We start from the raw sequence: 18,619 nt of genomic DNA on the forward strand, positions 1-18,619 counted from the left end.
GGGAGGACAAACAACACTGTTATTCATAGTTAACACGATGTTCACGTACTTACAGCTTGTTGTGGGGTTAAACTGAAGTGTAGCCGCAGGTTTTTTTTTAGAACAAATACAAGCTATTAAATTGTGTAAAATATTTCCTCTCAAAACGTACATCATTATCGTATTAGTAGTTTGACAGCAGTCGGTATTGATTAATATTAGTTTCTGGTCTCAACACCGCCATCATGTGTCGTAACAGCAGAATACAGCCAAATGCTATCTGCCCCATAATGCATTTCAACCACACTGGGAAGTACCATTATTTTACGAGCGGGGGTTACAGACGTAGACTTTTAAACTACGCTCGCAATCGCTTTTTTTTTTTTTTGTCGCTATCAACTTTCTATCAGTTGGGTCTTTGAATATTGAAAAATATGATCACGAAGAAGTACGTGGAGCCATAATAATGTCGAGTATGGCAGGAGTTACCACCGAGCTGTTTCATGAGCAGAGATGGACTCTCCTCTAAAATGGTAGCTCCCACTCCGTCCTCTCCAGCCTTCCTTTTCCAATTGAAGCAGCAGCCATGAGGTAGGCATGCCGTCGATGGCACAATAAAAGCCCGAATATAACTGCTAAAATGAACATCTGTTGACTTCATATCACTTTTTTAAGACACACGAGTTCCTTCTTTACCAATATGTCCTATTTATACGTCCCTCCAAAGCCCAAATCCCCGTATTTTTTAAACGTGGTTCTGCGACGCACGACGCAAGCAGACCAGAGAGAGGCCATGTTGTCAACCCGGCTGGCAGTGAAACGTTAGCTTTGCGGTTAGCAGCCACTCGGCTACCACTTAACGAGTCCATTAGAACAGTTGTTTAATATTAAAAAATAATAATAATTAAAAAAAAAACTACGCTGGATGCTTTTTAATTGTCGCCGGGGTGCTGATCGGGTGTGTTGTCCGTCCGTCCTGCAGCATGCTCAGGCTCCAGAAGAGGCTGGCCTCCAGCGTCCTGCGCTGCGGCAAGAAGAAGGTCTGGCTGGATCCCAACGAGACCAACGAGATCGCCAACGCCAACTCTCGTAAGTAGAGCAGCAAGTTGTCTTTAATACTCGTTTTATTTTATTTTTTTTATAACCCAAGTCGGTGAAAACTGAAAAGGTTCAGGAGGTCATCAGGCTTCACAGAGGGGGAATAATGGCTGGAGCTTAGTCCATAATACAACTCGATAGTGTCTTTTATTTAAACACCTAATGCCTGGTGATCCCTTTCAACTATTTAAAATTTCATCTGATTTTTTTTTTTTCCACTCAGAGACTATTTTACATTTCCTTTCATGGGAGTCTCTTCTTCTGTATTGTTACAGATAACGAGTAAAGCATTTACTAAATGTGCTAAACAGCTGAATTTCTTTGCAAAATCCTTTTTTTTTTTTTTTTTTTGTGTACGCTTTGTATTTTGAAAAACTGGGATTCATTTAATCTTAACATGACGTCATGTACTCTCTGTCTTCAAAGTTCAAACGTTCGCTGACCGATGCGGCCGTATTCGAGGCATCCCAGCAGCTTGACTTGTTTCCTCTAACTTGTGTTCAGGCCAGCAGATCCGTAAACTGGTGAAGGATGGTCTTATCATTCGCAAACCCGTGACGGTCCACTCTAGAGCCCGCTGCCGCAAGAACACGCTGGCACGCCGCAAGGGAAGACACATGGGAGCCGGTACGTTCACGTGTCGGAAAGCAGAAAATGATTAACCTACTCTAATATTAAGTTGGTAGCATTTCGTTGCCGGCCCACTTGACGTATCTTCTTGATCCCTGCGTCCAGGTAAGAGAAAGGGTACGGCCAACGCCCGTATGCCAGAGAAGTTGTCCTGGATGCGCCGCATGAGGATCCTGCGTCGTCTGCTGCGTCGCTACAGGGAGTCCAAGAAGATCGACAGGCACATGTAGGTTCTTTATTCCTTCGGCGGTTGATGCTTCCTTCCGTTGACGCGTCACTCTCTCTCTGCATTTAATTATGCCATCAAACCGTCTTCAGAAATGGGAGATTATTTCTTTTCGGCCACGCCGAACCTGTATTCTGAATTTCAGCTTCTTAAATGGAGCTCGATGTTGTTGAGTGTGTGTGTTCTGGTGATTTCTGAGTTTATTTCCCCTTCCTCTGCTCCTCTTCAGGTACCACAGCCTTTACCTGAGGGCTAAGGGTAACGTGTTCAAGAACAAGCGCATCCTTATGGAGCACATTCACAAGCTGAAGGCAGACAAGGCCCGCAAGAAGCTCCTGGCGTAAGTATTCATTCAAACAAGTGTTGCAATTAGACGCCTTCATTTGGAACAGTAAGGCTTTGGACGAACTTGATGGTCCAGGTTAAAATCTCCAGTTATCACATCGTGTAATGAGTCTGCGCTGCTATAAATTGTGTGAAACTGTCATCACCAGTTCACTTGCATTGGATTTAATGTTAAACAGGTTTTTATCGCCGATGGTTGAGTGGATATTAAAAGTTTGAATATTATACACTCGTTGACCATGTGTCTCTCTCTGCTCGTCCTTCAGCGACCAGGCCGAGGCTCGTCGCTCCAAGACAAAGGAGGCCCGCAAGCGCAGAGAGGAGCGTCTCCAAGCCAAGAAGGAGGAGATCATCAAGAACTTGTCCAAGGAGGAGGAGACCAAGAAGTAATCTGGCTCTTTGTGTCCTGCCTGACTGCCACCTGTCAAGTGCTGACAATAAAAGTGTACATAAAAGACAGTTGTGGTCTCCTGTACTTCCTGATTAGTAATGTATTTTTCCAGAGTGAATGCCAAAGGGGTTTAACAACACAAGTTTATGAGTAACAACCAAGTTCCCTAAAAAAAAAAGGCCTTAATGAGCATAATAAAAACTTTCAATTTCAGGTATTGAACTACAAGTGACTGGATTGTGTGTGTGTGTGTGTGCAGGAGGCTGTTGCATCCATTTCGCAGTGCTACTGCTCATTAGCCACAGTAGCAAGGTAATCCATCAAAAAGTAAAGTAGTAAAGAAACCACTTGATAAAATGTGACACAAACGGCAAATTATTTAAATAGTTGCTCTTATTGTCCTCATTTTGCTCAGGATTTCTTTGAGCTGTGTGACCATGGAAATTAAATTTCTGTATGGTAACAAAAGGCTCTTAAAAATAATCGTTAACATGGTAAACTGTGACACCTGACTTATCACAGGACGACGATTAACTTTGAACAAATAATACATTTTAAAACCACATTTCTCCTTTTTAACTTGGTTTTCTTGATAAGATCTTCCAGTGTGCTCTGTTCATTAGTTTAAAATAAATAATTTAAAAAAAGACTTTCTTTAATGTGTTATGCATTATTCAGAGATGTTACTTTTGAGATATGGGTTTTATAAAATTGAAATTGTACATGCTGATATTGTTCCTGTTTGTTGGTATGCAAAGGTTAATATTAAGTATTGACTATATAACTAGTCTTTTGCATTATTTTTATGTGCTTTTACTTTGAAATTTTTCGTGGTTGTTGTGGATATAGAGTTCAATTTGAGGTTTTAAAGTTGCAACAGGCAACAAATCTTAAACTGTTCGCGTGTCAAAGGCAAGATGATATTCACCACACAGACACATTTGACAAAAAAAAAAAAAAAAAAAAAAAGTCAATTAAAACTACACGCAGGACGAAGTGCACAGCAACCAGTAACATTGAATAAACACAATATCAAAATTAACATCAATCAATTAACTCCAAGGAAGAACCATTTCTACCTTTAGGGGGAGGCAGAGGGCCTCGTTTGTCGCCAGCTTTGCCTTTAAACCGGCTCCCAGCAGGGTGTCAAATGACTAAAGTAAATCATCTCTAAACCAAAACAAAGAAACACTCCCAACAAAACGGTATAAACATAATACAAAACTAAAAAAAAGTGTGTCATATTTATGTCAATGAATGAAAACTGAAAACAGAATAAAAGTAGCTTCAACATGTAATTGTTTTGTCAAACTCAGAATCTCTAAAAGTAAAGAATGAACTTGAATGAAGAATGAAGCCAACAATGACAAGAAGTGCTGCATGGAGATAAACTCACCGGGGGGGTCATGGTTATTAATAAATAAAAAGCTGTTGTAAGTGGATGTTGAGTTGGGATTGTAGACTGGCATTTTAAATTTGAACAAAAAAAAATTCTCTTAAACTTTGATAAAAACAGCAACAACAACAACAAAAACACTTTAAAAGTCTGAGCTCTCCTGTAGCACTTCTTAAAAGAGTGTATTTTCTTGTGTAATTTTATCATTCAATATACAAAACAACCTTTAACAAAAAATGTTTGTGAAATGTTTAAAATTTGAATAAAAACAAAAACAACAACAGAAAATTGAATTCAATGACAATCACTTGATTTCCTATAATGGTAGAAAAAAAAAAAATCCTGTAATATCTGTAAACTGAGGTGAACGTGTCCTTTTTCCTTTTCAATAAATCAGTACTTTCTTTCAGCTGCAGGAGTCTGTGACGTTTCTTCATGGTCACGCAAAGCTTTGATTTAATGGGAAAGATGCTGTTGATAATCACTTAAGTTTGAATTCCACTATTGTATCATGACCCCGACAACTTGTTTAATATTGTTATTCACTTTATTGGTTTACCAATCTGATCAAACAAATTTCGCATAAGACCCTTGATTTCAAGCCAGTTCCGATTAATTGTATTTCCTGTTGTCCGAAGAATGATAATCCGACCGATCACTTTTTTTTTCAGGCCGCCGCTGTGACCTGCAGTGATTCAAACCTCATCTCAGATGTTGAAACGGATGAACTACAAAAGGTGCATTTTCTCAAAAGAGATGTTAAATCTGATGCAGAAGAAAGTGCAGAATTTAATTTAAAGATCCTGGAGTTACTTTTCAACAATAAAAACAATCTAAAAGTTAGCCTCCTTTAAAGTCAGTGATATTTGATTCATCTTCCTGGAAAAAAAACAACGTTATCTGCTCATCTAACTGTGGACTCGTTGCTTGTTTTGATGCGGCTGAACTTGGATTTACTTTCAGTTGCTTTTTCCCGAGGGGGAAGAAAACAAATCTGTTCGGCGAAGCTGCAGGACCTTTCATGTTGTGTTCAAAGAAAATGGAAATATTTTGGGACGCTTCACGAGCTCTCATGTTTATTCTTTCTCTAATACATTATTTGTAATACACTTGAATGGAGGTTCCCTCATGTCCATTACAGTCACGACAGGAAGTGTAAATTATGCATGTGCGCCACTAAGTGATTGTGGGCCACAGGTTTGTATGTGTGGACGTCATTCATCAGTTTGGACTTTTACTTGTGAGTGAGTGTGAGACGTGCTGGGTGGCAACAGTTCATACATGCGGGAGGGCACCAGGCCACATGCTGAGCAGCCGAGGAATGCACCGGGATCAGCTGTTCCTTAACCACATGACCCCGTTAGTGCTGCCCCCCCCCCCCTCAAAACAAAAATTATTTCCCCCCTCAGGCCCACCAACTCCTCCATCACACCTCCCTGTGTGGACATTCACTCGGTCTCAGCCGAGGTGCAGGGTGATGACAATTTAACGGCCCGCAGCTGGAGAAAAAAAAAGAAAAAACCCACAACATTATTCCGTCAGGTGACCCAGAAGTCCCTCGTGATTAGCTTCTCAGTCAGCTGAGCTAAGGAGGGAAAACAAACACACACAAAAAAGGTCACATATGGTCTGCAGATTTAAAGTTAAGCCTCAAACAGTTCAAACTTCACATCACTACGACTGAACTCCCATTAAATGTATTTATATTGTACATTTATACATGTAGAAATATGTATAGCGTACTGAAGATACCCTTGTTGGCGACTGAAGAGGTGCTCCATCTTATGACTATTTTCATTATTGGTGATCAGATAAGTATTTTCTTGATTGTTTGGTCTAAAAAAAAAAAAAAAAACAGTAAAAGGAAAACAAAACAAACAAAGAGAAATCAGAACTACCTGAAGCTCAAGCTGACATCTTCACGTTGCTCAGTTACAGTCCAACACCTGAAGATATTTAGTTTGCTCTGAGACAAACATCCATATTTATCATCTCTGCTTGAAACCATTAGTGGTTTATCAAAATAAATGATGTGGTCCATATTTTACCAATTTTAAGGATTTTTAGATGCTTAAAGAGGTTAAAAAATAAATAAATAAATAAAAATCCTCATTTGACGCCTCAGGTTTGTTTTGAGAACCACTAAATGTGTGCTGTAGACACATTTATAGAAAATTGGAAATAAAGACATTTCAGTTATGACGAGAATGTCACAGGTCCTTCTCATGTATGTTATTTGCCAAAATGCAAGTGTATTGTACAGGAAGTAATACCGCAGAAAGGTGCTGTATGTACGTCATTAAGAGACTCAGTGGTTGATATGTTGAGGTTATGCTACTGTTGCAGTCCTTCTGCGTGTTGTTCTTTCCTAAGAAAACCTCAATGATGTGTTTTGTGTAACCCGTCTTGTTCGTGGTATTTGTGTGATTGTTTGGAAATGGATTGTGTGTTTTCCCTTTTGTTTTCCCTTTTTTTTACATTTTGGTTATAAACTATCACCGGATCATCGATTTCAAGACCCTGAATCGTTTTTATTCTGCATTTTCCTCTGCCGGTAGGAGCTCAAAAAAGATGCTCCGAAAAAAAAAGTCATCTGGCAAACATCGCATCCTCTTTGTGTATTTGTTTACACTACTTAGTTACAGTCTGCCACACTCAAACTGAAAGAGTAAGAGAATAAATCAATGTTTCACAAACTATTTACCGGCTGTACTGATTCACACCCTGTGGGTGGTCTTGTCTCCAAAACATCTCAACACCTGGTCTGTGGAACGCAACCTGTGTTTAAGTATAATTTACCGGGAACAGGGATGACTCAGTCTGCGTATGGAGACAAATGTTTATCACATTTGGAAATCCTTGCCAAGTAATTAACACAATAAATAGTCAAAAATGGCAGGAAACAGCAGTTTTTGTTTTTCTCAGTATTAGCAGCAGGCAACCCTGCAGCAGCTGAAATAAAGCCAGAGAGAGGGTTGATGTTACACTCAGAGGAAACCCCATTTCTAAAAAAAAAACAACCCAACAACCACCGAGCACATTTACATCCTGTCTGTCGTGGTTTAACATCATGTAACACGCAGAGCAGCAGTATCGTCATCACTGCTGCAGGAGGGTTGTTGTCCGAACCAGGTGGAGAAGGAGGACATGCTCGTTGGGTGATTTCGGGTGCTTGTTTTTTTGGGGTGACAATGGGACCTTTGTCCCTCTTTCTGCCTTGTGATGATGTCACATGACATAGCTTTGTAGAGGAAGTGGTTGGTTCCCCCCCGTGTGCCTCTCTTGCTCTCTCTCTCTCTCTCTCACACACACACACACACACACACACACACACACACACACACCCCTCCATTATTGTCTGTCACCCTGAAGCATGCCGCTTTTGTAGCTTCCTGTCACGCGCAGTTGGGAAACACACACAAACACACACACACACACACGCAGTCATTTTCCGTTAGTACACCCTACCGACCTACCCCTGGAGACTTCACCAAACTTCACCTTACCCAAACCTTAAACCAAGTATGAATCTTAACAACAAGGATTCACCTGTTGGACACACACTTGCCCATTATTATACATGTTTGTCAACCTCTTTGAGGAGCATACAGACATCCTCGGCCAATTCGTGTCGGCTCATGCAAAAATGTAAATAAATTGGAGAAATTTGCAGAATACGCTGAATTTGGTCAACTTTTCACTGACCCTTCCTTTCCCCCCCCTCTCTGTGCCAAATTAATCACAAAAGGAAAAGTTAAGTCTTGATTACGTCATCATCAGTCATTCATGATTACTGTGGCGTGATTCATCCACGCTGAGTAAGAGAGGACCGAGGCTTTCCTACAGGCGCAAGAGCTGCACAATGCTGAGAAATCTCCTGTGTTACAAGATTATGAATGTCAGACTGAAAAATTACTACTGTGGCTTTAATGTGGTTAAATAGCTAATGGGGTCTTTGGATGGAAATGGCATTGTCTGTAATAAGCTAATGACTGACTTGTGTGTGTGTGGGAGGCAGCAGGACAGCCTGTAATGAGGGGAAACCAGATGCTATAGGGCCTGGATATTTGATTTAACAGACTGCCAGGGAAGCAAGGTGTTCGCTGCTCTACCTCTTCTCCGATACACTACAATTACTCTGGGGCAGTGGCTCCCTTTTTTTTTTTTTTTTTCTTCCCCTGTCCACAGCCCTGTTATTATCACAGAATTTCCGCGTTTGAGAAAGCCACTTTTCACCCTTTATTCCTCCTCCACATTGCTGCTGGTGTCTCACGATGCCTGTAAGATCGTGCACTTGTGTTCTTTTCTCTCCGAGGCACCGCACTCAGGCGTGAGTTTGTTACCCTGTCTTCATCATGATAGATCTAGGAAGTGCGTGTTCCAGCGAAGAAGAGGGTTTCTTGTCTTTCGTTTCCGCTCCAGACAGAGTTTCTTTCACGTTGCAGAGAAGATGTGCACAGAGGCTGAAAAAAAAAAAATGCATCTGACTATCAAGCACTTGTATTCATTCCAAAATGTGTACACAAAACAGAACCATTAACCAGTGGCACCTCTCCTTGTGCAAACACAAAGTGCACATTCCCCATAAGAGGCCCATCAGCCCACTGGAGTCACCAGACCTGCTCATTTGAAACCATTACATGAGGTAAAAAGCAGGGTAAGTGTAGGTTTTTACTTTCCTACACATCCCTCTGTCTCTATTTGTAACTATTAGACTTGATTTTATTCGTTTTTCGACCCTCTTTGTTGACCATCGACCAAATTTCCATCTGGTCAACGCTCCCAAACAACCCCCAACAAGTTTTCTGTAAACTCCCAACGACGGCCAAAAAAGAAACTTTCTGAGGGCTCTTTTGTTTTGGATTTTCAGTGCGTGTGGTGGCGAGGTTGCTGTGGCGCAGCTCAGCTTACTCAGCATGTCGTTATGAGACATTATTGCTTTACTGCCTCGAGCACAGCGTGGAGTTTTTCATTCCACCGAAAACCTGAAATCAGGGAGCATAAATGCAGGAGAGCTGGGTGCGGCCATCCACTTGTGGGTGTTTATTGTGAAATGTGTCCCATATGCTCAACAAATTTCCCATAATCCTCCTTTAGCTTTACCTCTAAGACTTTATTCCCCCGCTTCCCGTCCACCACACCGCGGGCGAAACAGCGCTCCCAAATGAAAGCCAAACAACACACGAGTTCTAAGCGTTCTGCTGGTCTCGTTTTCTGCTGCTAGTTCGTGAGTTACCTTGTTAATCCTGCTGGTAAGTGCTGACATATGTGAAGCAGGTTCCCATCTTTGTTGAGGAGAGGCTTCCTTTCCTCGCCCGCCCCCATCCCTCCTCCCCCCCTCCCTTCTTCCCTCCTTCCCATCTTCCCATCTATCCCCCCCTCCCCTCTCCTCCCTTCCCCACCTCTCACACTGAGGAACACTTGGATTTATTGTCTCAGGATATGAGTCCACACAGCTGGCAAAAGTTTGACATTGAAATAAAAGAAGCTTGTGTGTGTAGGTAAGAGTTTTTTTGGGGGGTAAGAGTTCCTCCGATTGGACGGGAAGCCACTGCCCCTCAGTGGTCTTGAATGTTTTCTGACACACACACACACACACACACACACACACACACACACACACACACACACACACACACACTAGTCAAGAGCCAAACTGTGGGCTAATTCAGTACTGGGCACTCATGTTACTGCCTCCTTTTTATGCAAAGGGGGAGAGGGGTTTAGGGGGGTGTGGGCGGAGGATGGCTGGGGGAGGGAGGGGAAAGCAGAGAGAGTAGGCTGGGGCTCAGGAACGGTGGGGGGGGGGGGGGGGGGGGGGGGGTTAGGTGGGCGGAGAACAGAAAAGAGCACCAGTGGTGGGACCATACGGTGGAAAGTAGGACTGTGTGAGTTTTGTCTGTGCGAGCACATGAGGAAAAACCAGAGGGAGCAACAGAGGAAAGAAGTTGGATGGACCAAACGGACATGGCAAGGATTAAAGTAGGATGTGGAGCGGCAAAATATCAGCTCATTCAACTCAGCTGACCTGAACCTGAGCAGGAAGGGAGGCGGCGCAAAGTAAAGAGGCACAGAGGACTGCTAGACTTGCCCGAACAAGAGGCAATGTCTGACAAGACTCACACTGTTAAGGAAGGAGAAGAACTCTGAGTCAAATCAGGGGAACAGGAAGAGGGTGAAGAGGAGGAGGGGGGAGCGAGGTAAAAGAAAACAGAAAACCGGCAAGAGGCGAAAGATTGACACTCTTGAGTAGAAGTGTGTGTGTGTGTGTGTGTGTGTGTGTGTGTGTGTGTGTGTGTGTGTGTGAGAGAGAGAGAGAGAGAGAGATAGAGATACTATCAGAGCAATCCAAGGAGGAAGAAGAGGAGGAAGGGGAGGAAATCTGACAACAAGGCAGGGTTTACAGATAGTAGATATCGAGTGAGTGTTGTACAAGATAAACCCAGACAGACGGAGAGACAGAAGGTGAAGGGGGTGCTAAAGAGGAAAGTTACCGGGGAAGCGAGAAGTATGAGGGGACAGTTCAAGAAGTCTCTCTTCTCTCTGATGATCACTCTCTTCTGCTTTGGGAGCCTGCTCACCACCATCATCTGGTACGTGAACGTCAACAAGTAAGTGGGGGACTAGACTTCTGCCTAAAGAACACAAACACATGCAACCCATCTCAGTCCCCATGGGGAAGTTTGTGTATTTTTAAGTGGTGGAAGTGAGGTTTAGAAACGAAGGAGAGACATGCTGGGACTTGACAAGACTAGAGTGGTTGGACAATGCTAATATAGAAACTGATAATGTTGGTGGCAGGACTTCTTTTACCACTTCTTTGACCAAAATCACAAAGGTGTAGAAGTTGTTTTAATGATGAGAAAAATTGGTTCATCTGACAATTATTGTTTTTGATCAAGCAATTCATTGTTTCGAAAAACTGTCCAAACCCCCCCCCCCAAAAAAATATTTTTACTGTGATATAAAACAGAATAAAAATAAGAATATTTTAGAGGCTGAAAACACCAAGTTTGGCTTTTTTCTTAAAAAGGATTTCAAAAGAGATGCTGATTATTTCGCTGATTGGTAAATTGACTATTTTTGCTGCACTGATACTAAACTCTAATAATAATGGAAAATTAAAGTGAAACATATCACTTCTACAAGTCATAATAAGCAGCAGGTAAATTTGTTCTGAACTCTTTTCACTTTTTTTTTTTTTTTTTTTTTTTTGCAGACAACTTAAACAGAATACCTTAAAGAGTGAAACATGAGATGCTTGTTAACCACATCATTACCCATCACAAAATTAAATACACTTTGGGTTGGTTTTCCACAGGAGAATCCAACTGGGTCTGCTTTTAAAGTCATTTATGGGTCATTAAATACAGGAAGAGGAATGTATAACTGTACAATAAACTCAAACTGCCAAGAGGCAGCTGTCACCTGAACTATAGCTCAGGTGCGAAGGTCTTTGCATTTCAGTTTGTTCACTGGTTGTTCATTCATGGTGTTCGTAACTGCTATCTTTAATGATAGGACGTCCCTCAACAGTTATTTAAAACCTTATATAGTCTGTATTGGAGTTAAAGATTCACATGTACCTTCTTATCGAACCACATACAATGGTGTGAAAAAGTGTTTGCCCTCTTCCTGATTTCCAATTTTTTTGCATGTCTGTCACACTTAAATGTTTCCGATCATCAAACAAATTTAAATATTAGTCAAAGATAACACAAGTAAACACAAAATGCAGTTTTTAAATGAAGGTTTTTATTATTAAGGGAGAAACAAAATCCAAACCCACATGGCCCTGTGTGAAAAAGTGTTTTCCCCTAAACCTAATAACTGGTTGGGCCACCCTTTGCAGCAACAACTGCAATCAAACATTTGTGATAACTTGCGATCAGTCTTTTACAGCGCTGTGGAGGAATGTTGGCTGACCCATCTTTACAGAATTGTTGTAACTCAGCCACATTGGAGGGTTTTCCAGCACCAACCGCCTTTTTAAGGTCATGCTACAGCATCTCAATAGGATTCAGGTCAGGACTTTGACTAGGCCACTCCAAAGTCTTCATTTTGTTTTTCTTCATCCATTCAGAGGTGGACTTGCTGGTGTGTTTTGGATCATTGTCCTGCTGCAGAACCCAAGTTGGCTTCAGCTTGAGGTCACAAACAGATGGCCGGACATTCTCCTTCAGGATCTTTTGGTAGAAAGTAGAATTCATAGTTCCATTTATCACAGCAAGTCTTCCAGGTCCTGAAGCAGCAAAACAGCCCCAGACCATCACACTACCACCACCATATTTTACTGTTGGTATGATGTTCTTTTTCTGAAATGCGGTGTTGCTTTTACGCCAGATGTAATGGGACACACACCTTCCAAAAAGTTCAACTTTTGTCTCGTCAGTCCACAGACTATTTCCCCAAAAGTCTTGGGGATCATCAAGATGTTTTCTGGCAAAAATGAGACGAGCCTTAATGTTCTTTTTGCTCAGCGGTGGTTTTGGTCTTGGAACTCTGCCATGCAGCCATTTTTGCCCGGTCTCTTTCTTATGGCGGAGTCATGAACACTGACCTTAACTGAGGCTTTGGATGTTGTTGTGGAGTCTTTTGTGACCTCTCGGATGAGTCGTCGCTGCTCTCTTGGGGTAATTTTGGTCGGCCGGCCACTCCTGGGAAGGTTCACCACTGTTCCATGTTTTCTCCATTTGTGGATAATGGCTCTCACTGTGGTTCTCTGGAGTCCCAAAGCTTTAGAAATGGCTTTATAACCTTTTTCCAGACTGATAGATCTCAGTTACTTTCTTTCTCATTTGTTCCTGAATTTCTTTGGATCTCAGCATGATGTCTATCTTTTGAGGATCTTTTGGTCTCCTTCACTTTGTCAGGCAGGTCCTATTTCAGTGGTTTCTTGATTGAGAACAGGTGTGGCAGTAATCAGGCCTGGGTGTGGCTCGAGAAATTGAACTCAGGTGTGATAAACCACAGTTAAGTTATGTTTTAACAGGAGGGGGCAAACACTTTTTCACACAGGGCCATGTGGGTTTGGATTTTTTTTCTCCCTTAATAATAAAAACCTTCATTTAAAAACTGCATTTTGTGTTTACTTGTGTTATCTTTGACTAATATTTAAATTTGTTTGATGATCTGAAACATTTAAGTGTGACAGACATGCAAAAAAATTGGAAATCAGGAAGGGGGCAAACACTTTTTCACACCACTGTAAATGTTTGCAGAAAAAAAAAAATCACTTGTCAGATTCTGTTTTTGGAAATCTACAAAGTGCTTATTTACTTATTTAAGATTGCTTTATTCATACATGTACTGAACTAAAAAAAATGCCGCTCTGAAAGATCATGATTTCCTTCTCAGCAGATGTATATGACAGAATAACAGTGATGAAGCTCAGAAAAATGAGAGCTCAAAGCCAGATAGAGCTGTTTTATCTGCGGTCTACTAATCTGTCCTGTTTTTTTTTTTCTCACAGCGATGTGGAGCTTCACCGACCGCCTCCTCAAAAGAAAAGCGACCCTCAGTCCTCTGACCCTTGCAAAGGCTGCAGGTGAGAGCGAGCCCTGTCACAGCTTCTCTTTGTTTCTGCTGCCACCAAATCAAGTCATGTCAGCGCCCCAGTGATAACACACCTGACTGTCGATGTGAACGTGTGTGTGTGTGTGTGTGTGTGTGTGTTACAGGGTAATCATCAACAAAGTATTAGAGCGTTACTCTCAAACCTGGAAGAAGCAGGAGGACAACTATCAAAAATTCAGGTGAGGACATCCTCTGAAAGCCCAAATTTTTATTTTTTATTTTAGTTCGGTCCCAAAAGGCAGTCTGATTATAGTCACATTAGAAATAAAATATTTCTTCCTTCACGGCAAACTGGATTTAAAAATTAGTAAATTGAAACTGAACTCAATATTTCACTCATGATTTGTTTGATTTTTATGTAGACAGAAAGAGGAACTACTACAGACATGGAAGGAGAAGTAGGAATTTGCGTGCATGGTCTAAATATAGCGTGTTAAGTTGATGTGACTTATGATAAAACAGACAGACCTCACCGTGGTCTGTTTTATTGTACAAAACTGTACGCAACTGAAGAATCTTTAAGATCTCGAACCTGAAATAATACGACAATCTTTTATTCTGCAAATAGAAAATCTTGCTGTTCAACGGTGAAGTTAACTGGTCAGTCAGTGTAACACAAAGGCCTCACGTTCCCCCAGATCTCAGCTGAACAGCAAGTGCAATACTATCGACAAAGCCATCATCACCCAGGGCAACACTCCAGTGGGAACAAAGCTTGTTTACGACGGGGAGAAGAAGAGGAGCATTCAGGTGACCCCGGAGATTTTCAGCACCTTTATAAAGGTATGGCCAACTTCTGCTGCTCGTTTGATGTCTCTATTGTTCCTCAATAGCGGTGGTCACTTCACAGCTTTGCTCTTGCGTGGTCTGACAGTAGTCACGTCTTTGGTCACATGTCGCCCCCTGTGATAAACATGAGTACACAGCAGGGTTTATTTTTAGTGAAGGGCTCACAACCTTGAACCAGAGACTGACTAAGCTAAACCACAACCACACAGGGGGTACCCAGACTTGAACTGGGGAATTCTTAATCTGCAGTCAAATGGTCTACCGCTGAGCTACACCCCCTTTGATCAAGCATAATAGTTTCACATCAGTTTCTCATCAAAACTTTCATAAAAAAGTCATACTATGATATCGTCCAAAATTTCATTAAAAAAAAAATCATACTATAATGTCTTCTAAAATGTCATAAAAAAAGTCAAACTATAGTATGTCGTCTAAAATGTCATGAACATGTAATAATATGGTTTTCTGTTGACTGTGCTCAGCAGGATGAACTTTGTATTCTTTATTCTTTCCACTTGGGAAACCTACAAACCTAAAGGATGACTGATAAATATCACTGATAGATAGCAATATGTCTGTATTATGGATGTTGGGCTACATACCCGTGGTCCCATATTGCCATATCAAAAAGAAAGGTCTGCAATTGTATGAATCCTTTCCATAACACTGTCAGACACTTATTATTACACTTTGAACATGTTAGTAGCAAAACAAGACGGGCTCTGGATAGCTAACTTACAGTAGCTAAAAGTCTATATTGTGTGCATTGTACAGTGGTGGCAGTTAGCTTATGTGTCGCGTATTATTGCCTCTTCTACTACGCTGTTTCAACTATCTGTTACTTACTGTCTGAAAAAAAGACTCCTACAGAACAATTGATCTACATCTCTTTGATATCCCTCCCACTCACTACCCGAGAGCTGTAAAATACCTCCCGTTGGTGTCCTGTTTGTTCTGTTCTGTCACGAAGGACCTGCAGTGTGTCTTGGTTGAAATGTTCCTAAACAGTATGACGTAAAGAGTCTCATTTCAGCAGTGCGTTTACTCAAGTTGTGGAGTCCCAGCTGACAGGATCTATTGTCGGCATTTCTAGACAGAAACAGAAAAGGGTTGATCACATCTGTTCTGTTTCAAAAGCTTTGTCAAGTATGGTGAAGAAGAAGCACTACTGTGTCGTGTGGTTGAGGTTTTCAGTTGGATTTCGAGCACTCCCCGTCAATAAAAAAAGATGTTTTTATGGGTTGTTGTAAGTGTGTCATTTTCATCAATGTGAACATCTTTTTTATTGACGGAGTGCTTCCACTGACCTCACTGACCTCACTGACCTCACTGACATGATATGAATGATTTATCAGTTTACCAGCAAGCACTTGAAAGCAGAGTTCAAAGTGTCAAAAGATTAAAGATCAACGACTGAGGCGACTGTGAGGCGACTCAACCACAGAAGGAACAAACTGATTATAATATTGTCCATTTGCAAATGAAATCGCACGTGGAGTGAAGAGAAAACATTTACAGCTGAGATCCGTTTTCCTTCCTCGGATATTGATGTTTTTCTGTTGCGCACAGTAAACTGCAAACCGCATAGAAGCTGCTATTTTGTGATGCGTGTTCTGCTGGTGTTTGTTGCAGGAGATTCCTTTCTCAAACAAAACATGGGACACTTGTGCTGTTGTCGGAAACGGTGGGATCCTGATCAACAGCAGCTGTGGAAAGATGATTGATTCAGCTCAGTTTGTTATCAGGTGAGAACAGTGTCCAGTGTAGACGACTTAAAAGCCAGATGACAATGTTAACTGTCAATATAACAACTTTTTGCAAATTCTTCGTTGCCTGTTCAGGTGCAACCTACCGCCTTTGGCCAACGGATATGGGAAACATGTCGGCATCAAGACGGACATTGTGACAGCAAACCCGAGCATCCTCATGGAGAAGTGAGCAAGAGGATGAATCTTTGTCACCTTACATAAAAGGGGTCTCCAGTCTTTTTTCCTCTGAGAGCTTCCTTAACAAAATTAATCTGTCTGAGCTGCTCATGTTTTGTAACATTTTTTTTTATTTTTTTTATTTTTTTTATTTATTTTTTTATCATAGCTGAGCTCCGCCCCAACCAGTTTAATTATGTTGTTTACATACCTAAAATAGGCGCACCATTTTCAGGGTGAGTCTCTGCTGTTTTGCGCGCGTGTTCCAGGTCGCATTACAGTCCTCTGATCTCTGTGTGTCCCACACCTCTGCTGCAGAGCAGACACAGGTTGATTGTGTCGTTCTCTGACAGATTAAATGATAAATGGATAAAAAAAAAAATGCACTTGTGCAGCCCGTTTAAGTGAGTCCATGTGGGAAACACTGCATATCACTATAGTATAGTACTACAATACTCAGAAACGGTTGGCGAGCTACAGGTTGGAGACCCCTTCCCTGTAGAATATTCTTTGTCTTGTTGCTTCACATCAGCTGTTTACTTACAGGTACGGGGGTCTGATGGGACGTCGGCGTCCGTTTGTGGAGAGTTTGCGGAGTTATGGCAACTCCCTGATGCTCCTTCCCGCCTTCTCCTATGGCTACAACACTGCTGTGTCTCTGCGTGCCGCCTACACCGTTGACGACTTTGAAAGCCCCACCCGACCCATCTTCTACAACCCGCAGTACCTCCAAAGTCTGGCCGTCTTCTGGCGCTCTCAGGGCGTGAAGGAGGTGCGGCTCAGCACCGGCTTAATCATGGTTAGCATGGCGCTGCAAAGCTGTTCCAACGTGCATCTGTATGGATTCTGGCCCTTCAGTAACCACCCACATGGCCTCCATGCCCTGACTAACCACTACTATGATGACAGGAAAGCTAAATCGCAATTCCACGCCATGCCGACTGAGTTTGACTTCTTGCTGCGGCTGCACAGTCAGGGGGTGCTCAGACTTCACCTGGGAGACTGTCAGCCCGGTGAAAAGTAGTTCCTGGAGACAAATGACAGCACAGGAGCTAAGTGCCTTCTCTATAGCTCCAGGATAAAGCCAATCATTCGAAGATTTTATATACTGTTAAAGGAATAGACAGGTGTATTTTTGGCTGATGAAATGGAGTGAGTCTGTCTAAATATCCAGCTAGCTGGGCTTATCTGTCAGCAGCCAAGGCATTTGCACTAAACTCAAACTGCAACAAACAGAAGACTAAACATTGTGTAAATAGTCTTAAAGTCGATCTACAACTATTTATTTCCACAAATGTTCCAGCTGGAGTCTAGAGGGAATTATTTAGATTTACCTGGGATGCCTTTGTGAGGTCATTGTGATGATCTACATTTTAGTGCCTTATGTTAATCGATATCTGATAACTCTTCGATCAAACTGAATGTATTTTAAAGGAAATCAAATACCTCTTTCACATGAAGATTGGCTGGCTGTAAACCTTGGAATAAAAAAAAAAACACCAGCACACTGAATGTAAAAGCATGTAACACATTTTAACCACTTGAAAAAAAAAAATTCTGGTGTCTGTTTAGGGTAAATGTATTCACTTATATCACAAATATGCTGGGTTGTGGCAGATGATTTCTGCACTCTTCTCACTGAAACTGCTGGCTGTGATGCAGACATGAAATAAAAGAGTCACGTCCAAGTAATCTTAAATACACACCATGATTGCTGCGCTCTGTGGACTGTGGCTTTCACAGGACCTTCAGTGAGGCTTGGAGCCAAAGGACTGAACAAACAGAAGTGCCACAGAAAATAAATGGGAATTATAACACAAGTAAACACACCCAGGGGGTCCCTGCTTACAAAGGTTGCTATGGTGAGTTTGTGTTGCTACCCACAGTGACTAGACGAGGATAAGTACTGTACTGCCACGAAGTGGCAACATACGTGTGTTGGCACAATGTTAGGAAACAAGTGATTTTTTAATTTTTTTTTTAAGTTGATGCAGATTTAGCTGACTTTAATGTAAAGAGATATGATTGTGAACTGTGCACTTTGGGGGAAAATTGATGCAGACAATGCGTTCTTTATCAACACTTTCATCAAGACATTGGTGTGTCTTGTGTAGCTAGGAGCGGAGCTTTTCATGTCGTTATGTTTCAAGTCTTAACAGGTGTTTTTGTCATGCAGAGAAATAATATACAAGCTGTAGATGACCAAACTTGACAACTCTCGGTGAGCCAATTGTAAAATCATGCGAATGTATTTTTTTGTGTGA

General features: G+C 41.7%; 2 protein-coding genes across 3 annotated transcripts; both read left to right on the plus strand.

Annotated features, from left to right (window-relative positions):
* The first annotated feature begins 476 nt into the window (after window positions 1-476).
* On the plus strand, window positions 477-2,737 carry rpl19 (ribosomal protein L19). Its single transcript, XM_069148582.1, has 6 exons — window positions 477-570; window positions 962-1,068; window positions 1,582-1,704; window positions 1,813-1,933; window positions 2,163-2,273; window positions 2,545-2,737. The coding sequence occupies exons 1-6, from the start codon at window positions 566-568 to the stop codon at window positions 2,666-2,668; spliced, it is 591 nt and encodes a 196-aa protein (XP_069004683.1). The 5' UTR covers window positions 477-565; the 3' UTR covers window positions 2,669-2,737.
* Window positions 2,738-9,912: 7,175 nt separating this feature from the next.
* On the plus strand, window positions 9,913-18,043 carry st8sia6 (ST8 alpha-N-acetyl-neuraminide alpha-2,8-sialyltransferase 6). Of its 2 annotated transcripts, none has more exons than XM_069148587.1 (7): window positions 9,913-10,676; window positions 13,538-13,612; window positions 13,746-13,820; window positions 14,280-14,424; window positions 16,063-16,175; window positions 16,272-16,364; window positions 16,902-18,043. In XM_069148587.1, the coding sequence occupies exons 1-7, from the start codon at window positions 10,576-10,578 to the stop codon at window positions 17,377-17,379; spliced, it is 1,080 nt and encodes a 359-aa protein (XP_069004688.1). In that variant the 5' UTR covers window positions 9,913-10,575; the 3' UTR covers window positions 17,380-18,043. The 2 variants fall into 2 exon arrangements, with proteins under 2 accessions (XP_069004688.1, XP_069004689.1); XM_069148588.1 differs by having other exon boundaries at window positions 9,913-10,658.
* Window positions 18,044-18,619: the final 576 nt, after the last annotated feature.

Source organism: Embiotoca jacksoni, unplaced genomic scaffold (assembly GCF_022577435.1).
Source record: "Embiotoca jacksoni isolate LCO1_2020_lvr unplaced genomic scaffold, fEmbJac1.0.p SCAF_15, whole genome shotgun sequence".
Taxonomy (NCBI): Eukaryota; Metazoa; Chordata; class Actinopteri; family Embiotocidae; genus Embiotoca; species Embiotoca jacksoni.

Bases quoted from the DNA above. Each gene is read 5' to 3' on its own strand.
- rpl19 (XM_069148582.1), top strand. The intron at 1,705-1,812 runs GTACGTTCACGT...CCCTGCGTCCAG, and splicing joins GGGAAGACACATGGGAGCCG to GTAAGAGAAAGGGTACGGCC. The intron at 1,934-2,162 runs GTAGGTTCTTTA...GCTCCTCTTCAG, and splicing joins AAGAAGATCGACAGGCACAT to GTACCACAGCCTTTACCTGA.
- st8sia6 (XM_069148587.1), top strand. From the start codon at position 10,576: ATGAGGGGACAGTTCAAGAAGTCTCTCTTCTCTCTGATGATCACTCTC. The intron at 10,677-13,537 runs GTAAGTGGGGGA...TTTTTCTCACAG, and splicing joins TGGTACGTGAACGTCAACAA to CGATGTGGAGCTTCACCGAC. The intron at 16,365-16,901 runs GTGAGCAAGAGG...GTTTACTTACAG, and splicing joins CCGAGCATCCTCATGGAGAA to GTACGGGGGTCTGATGGGAC.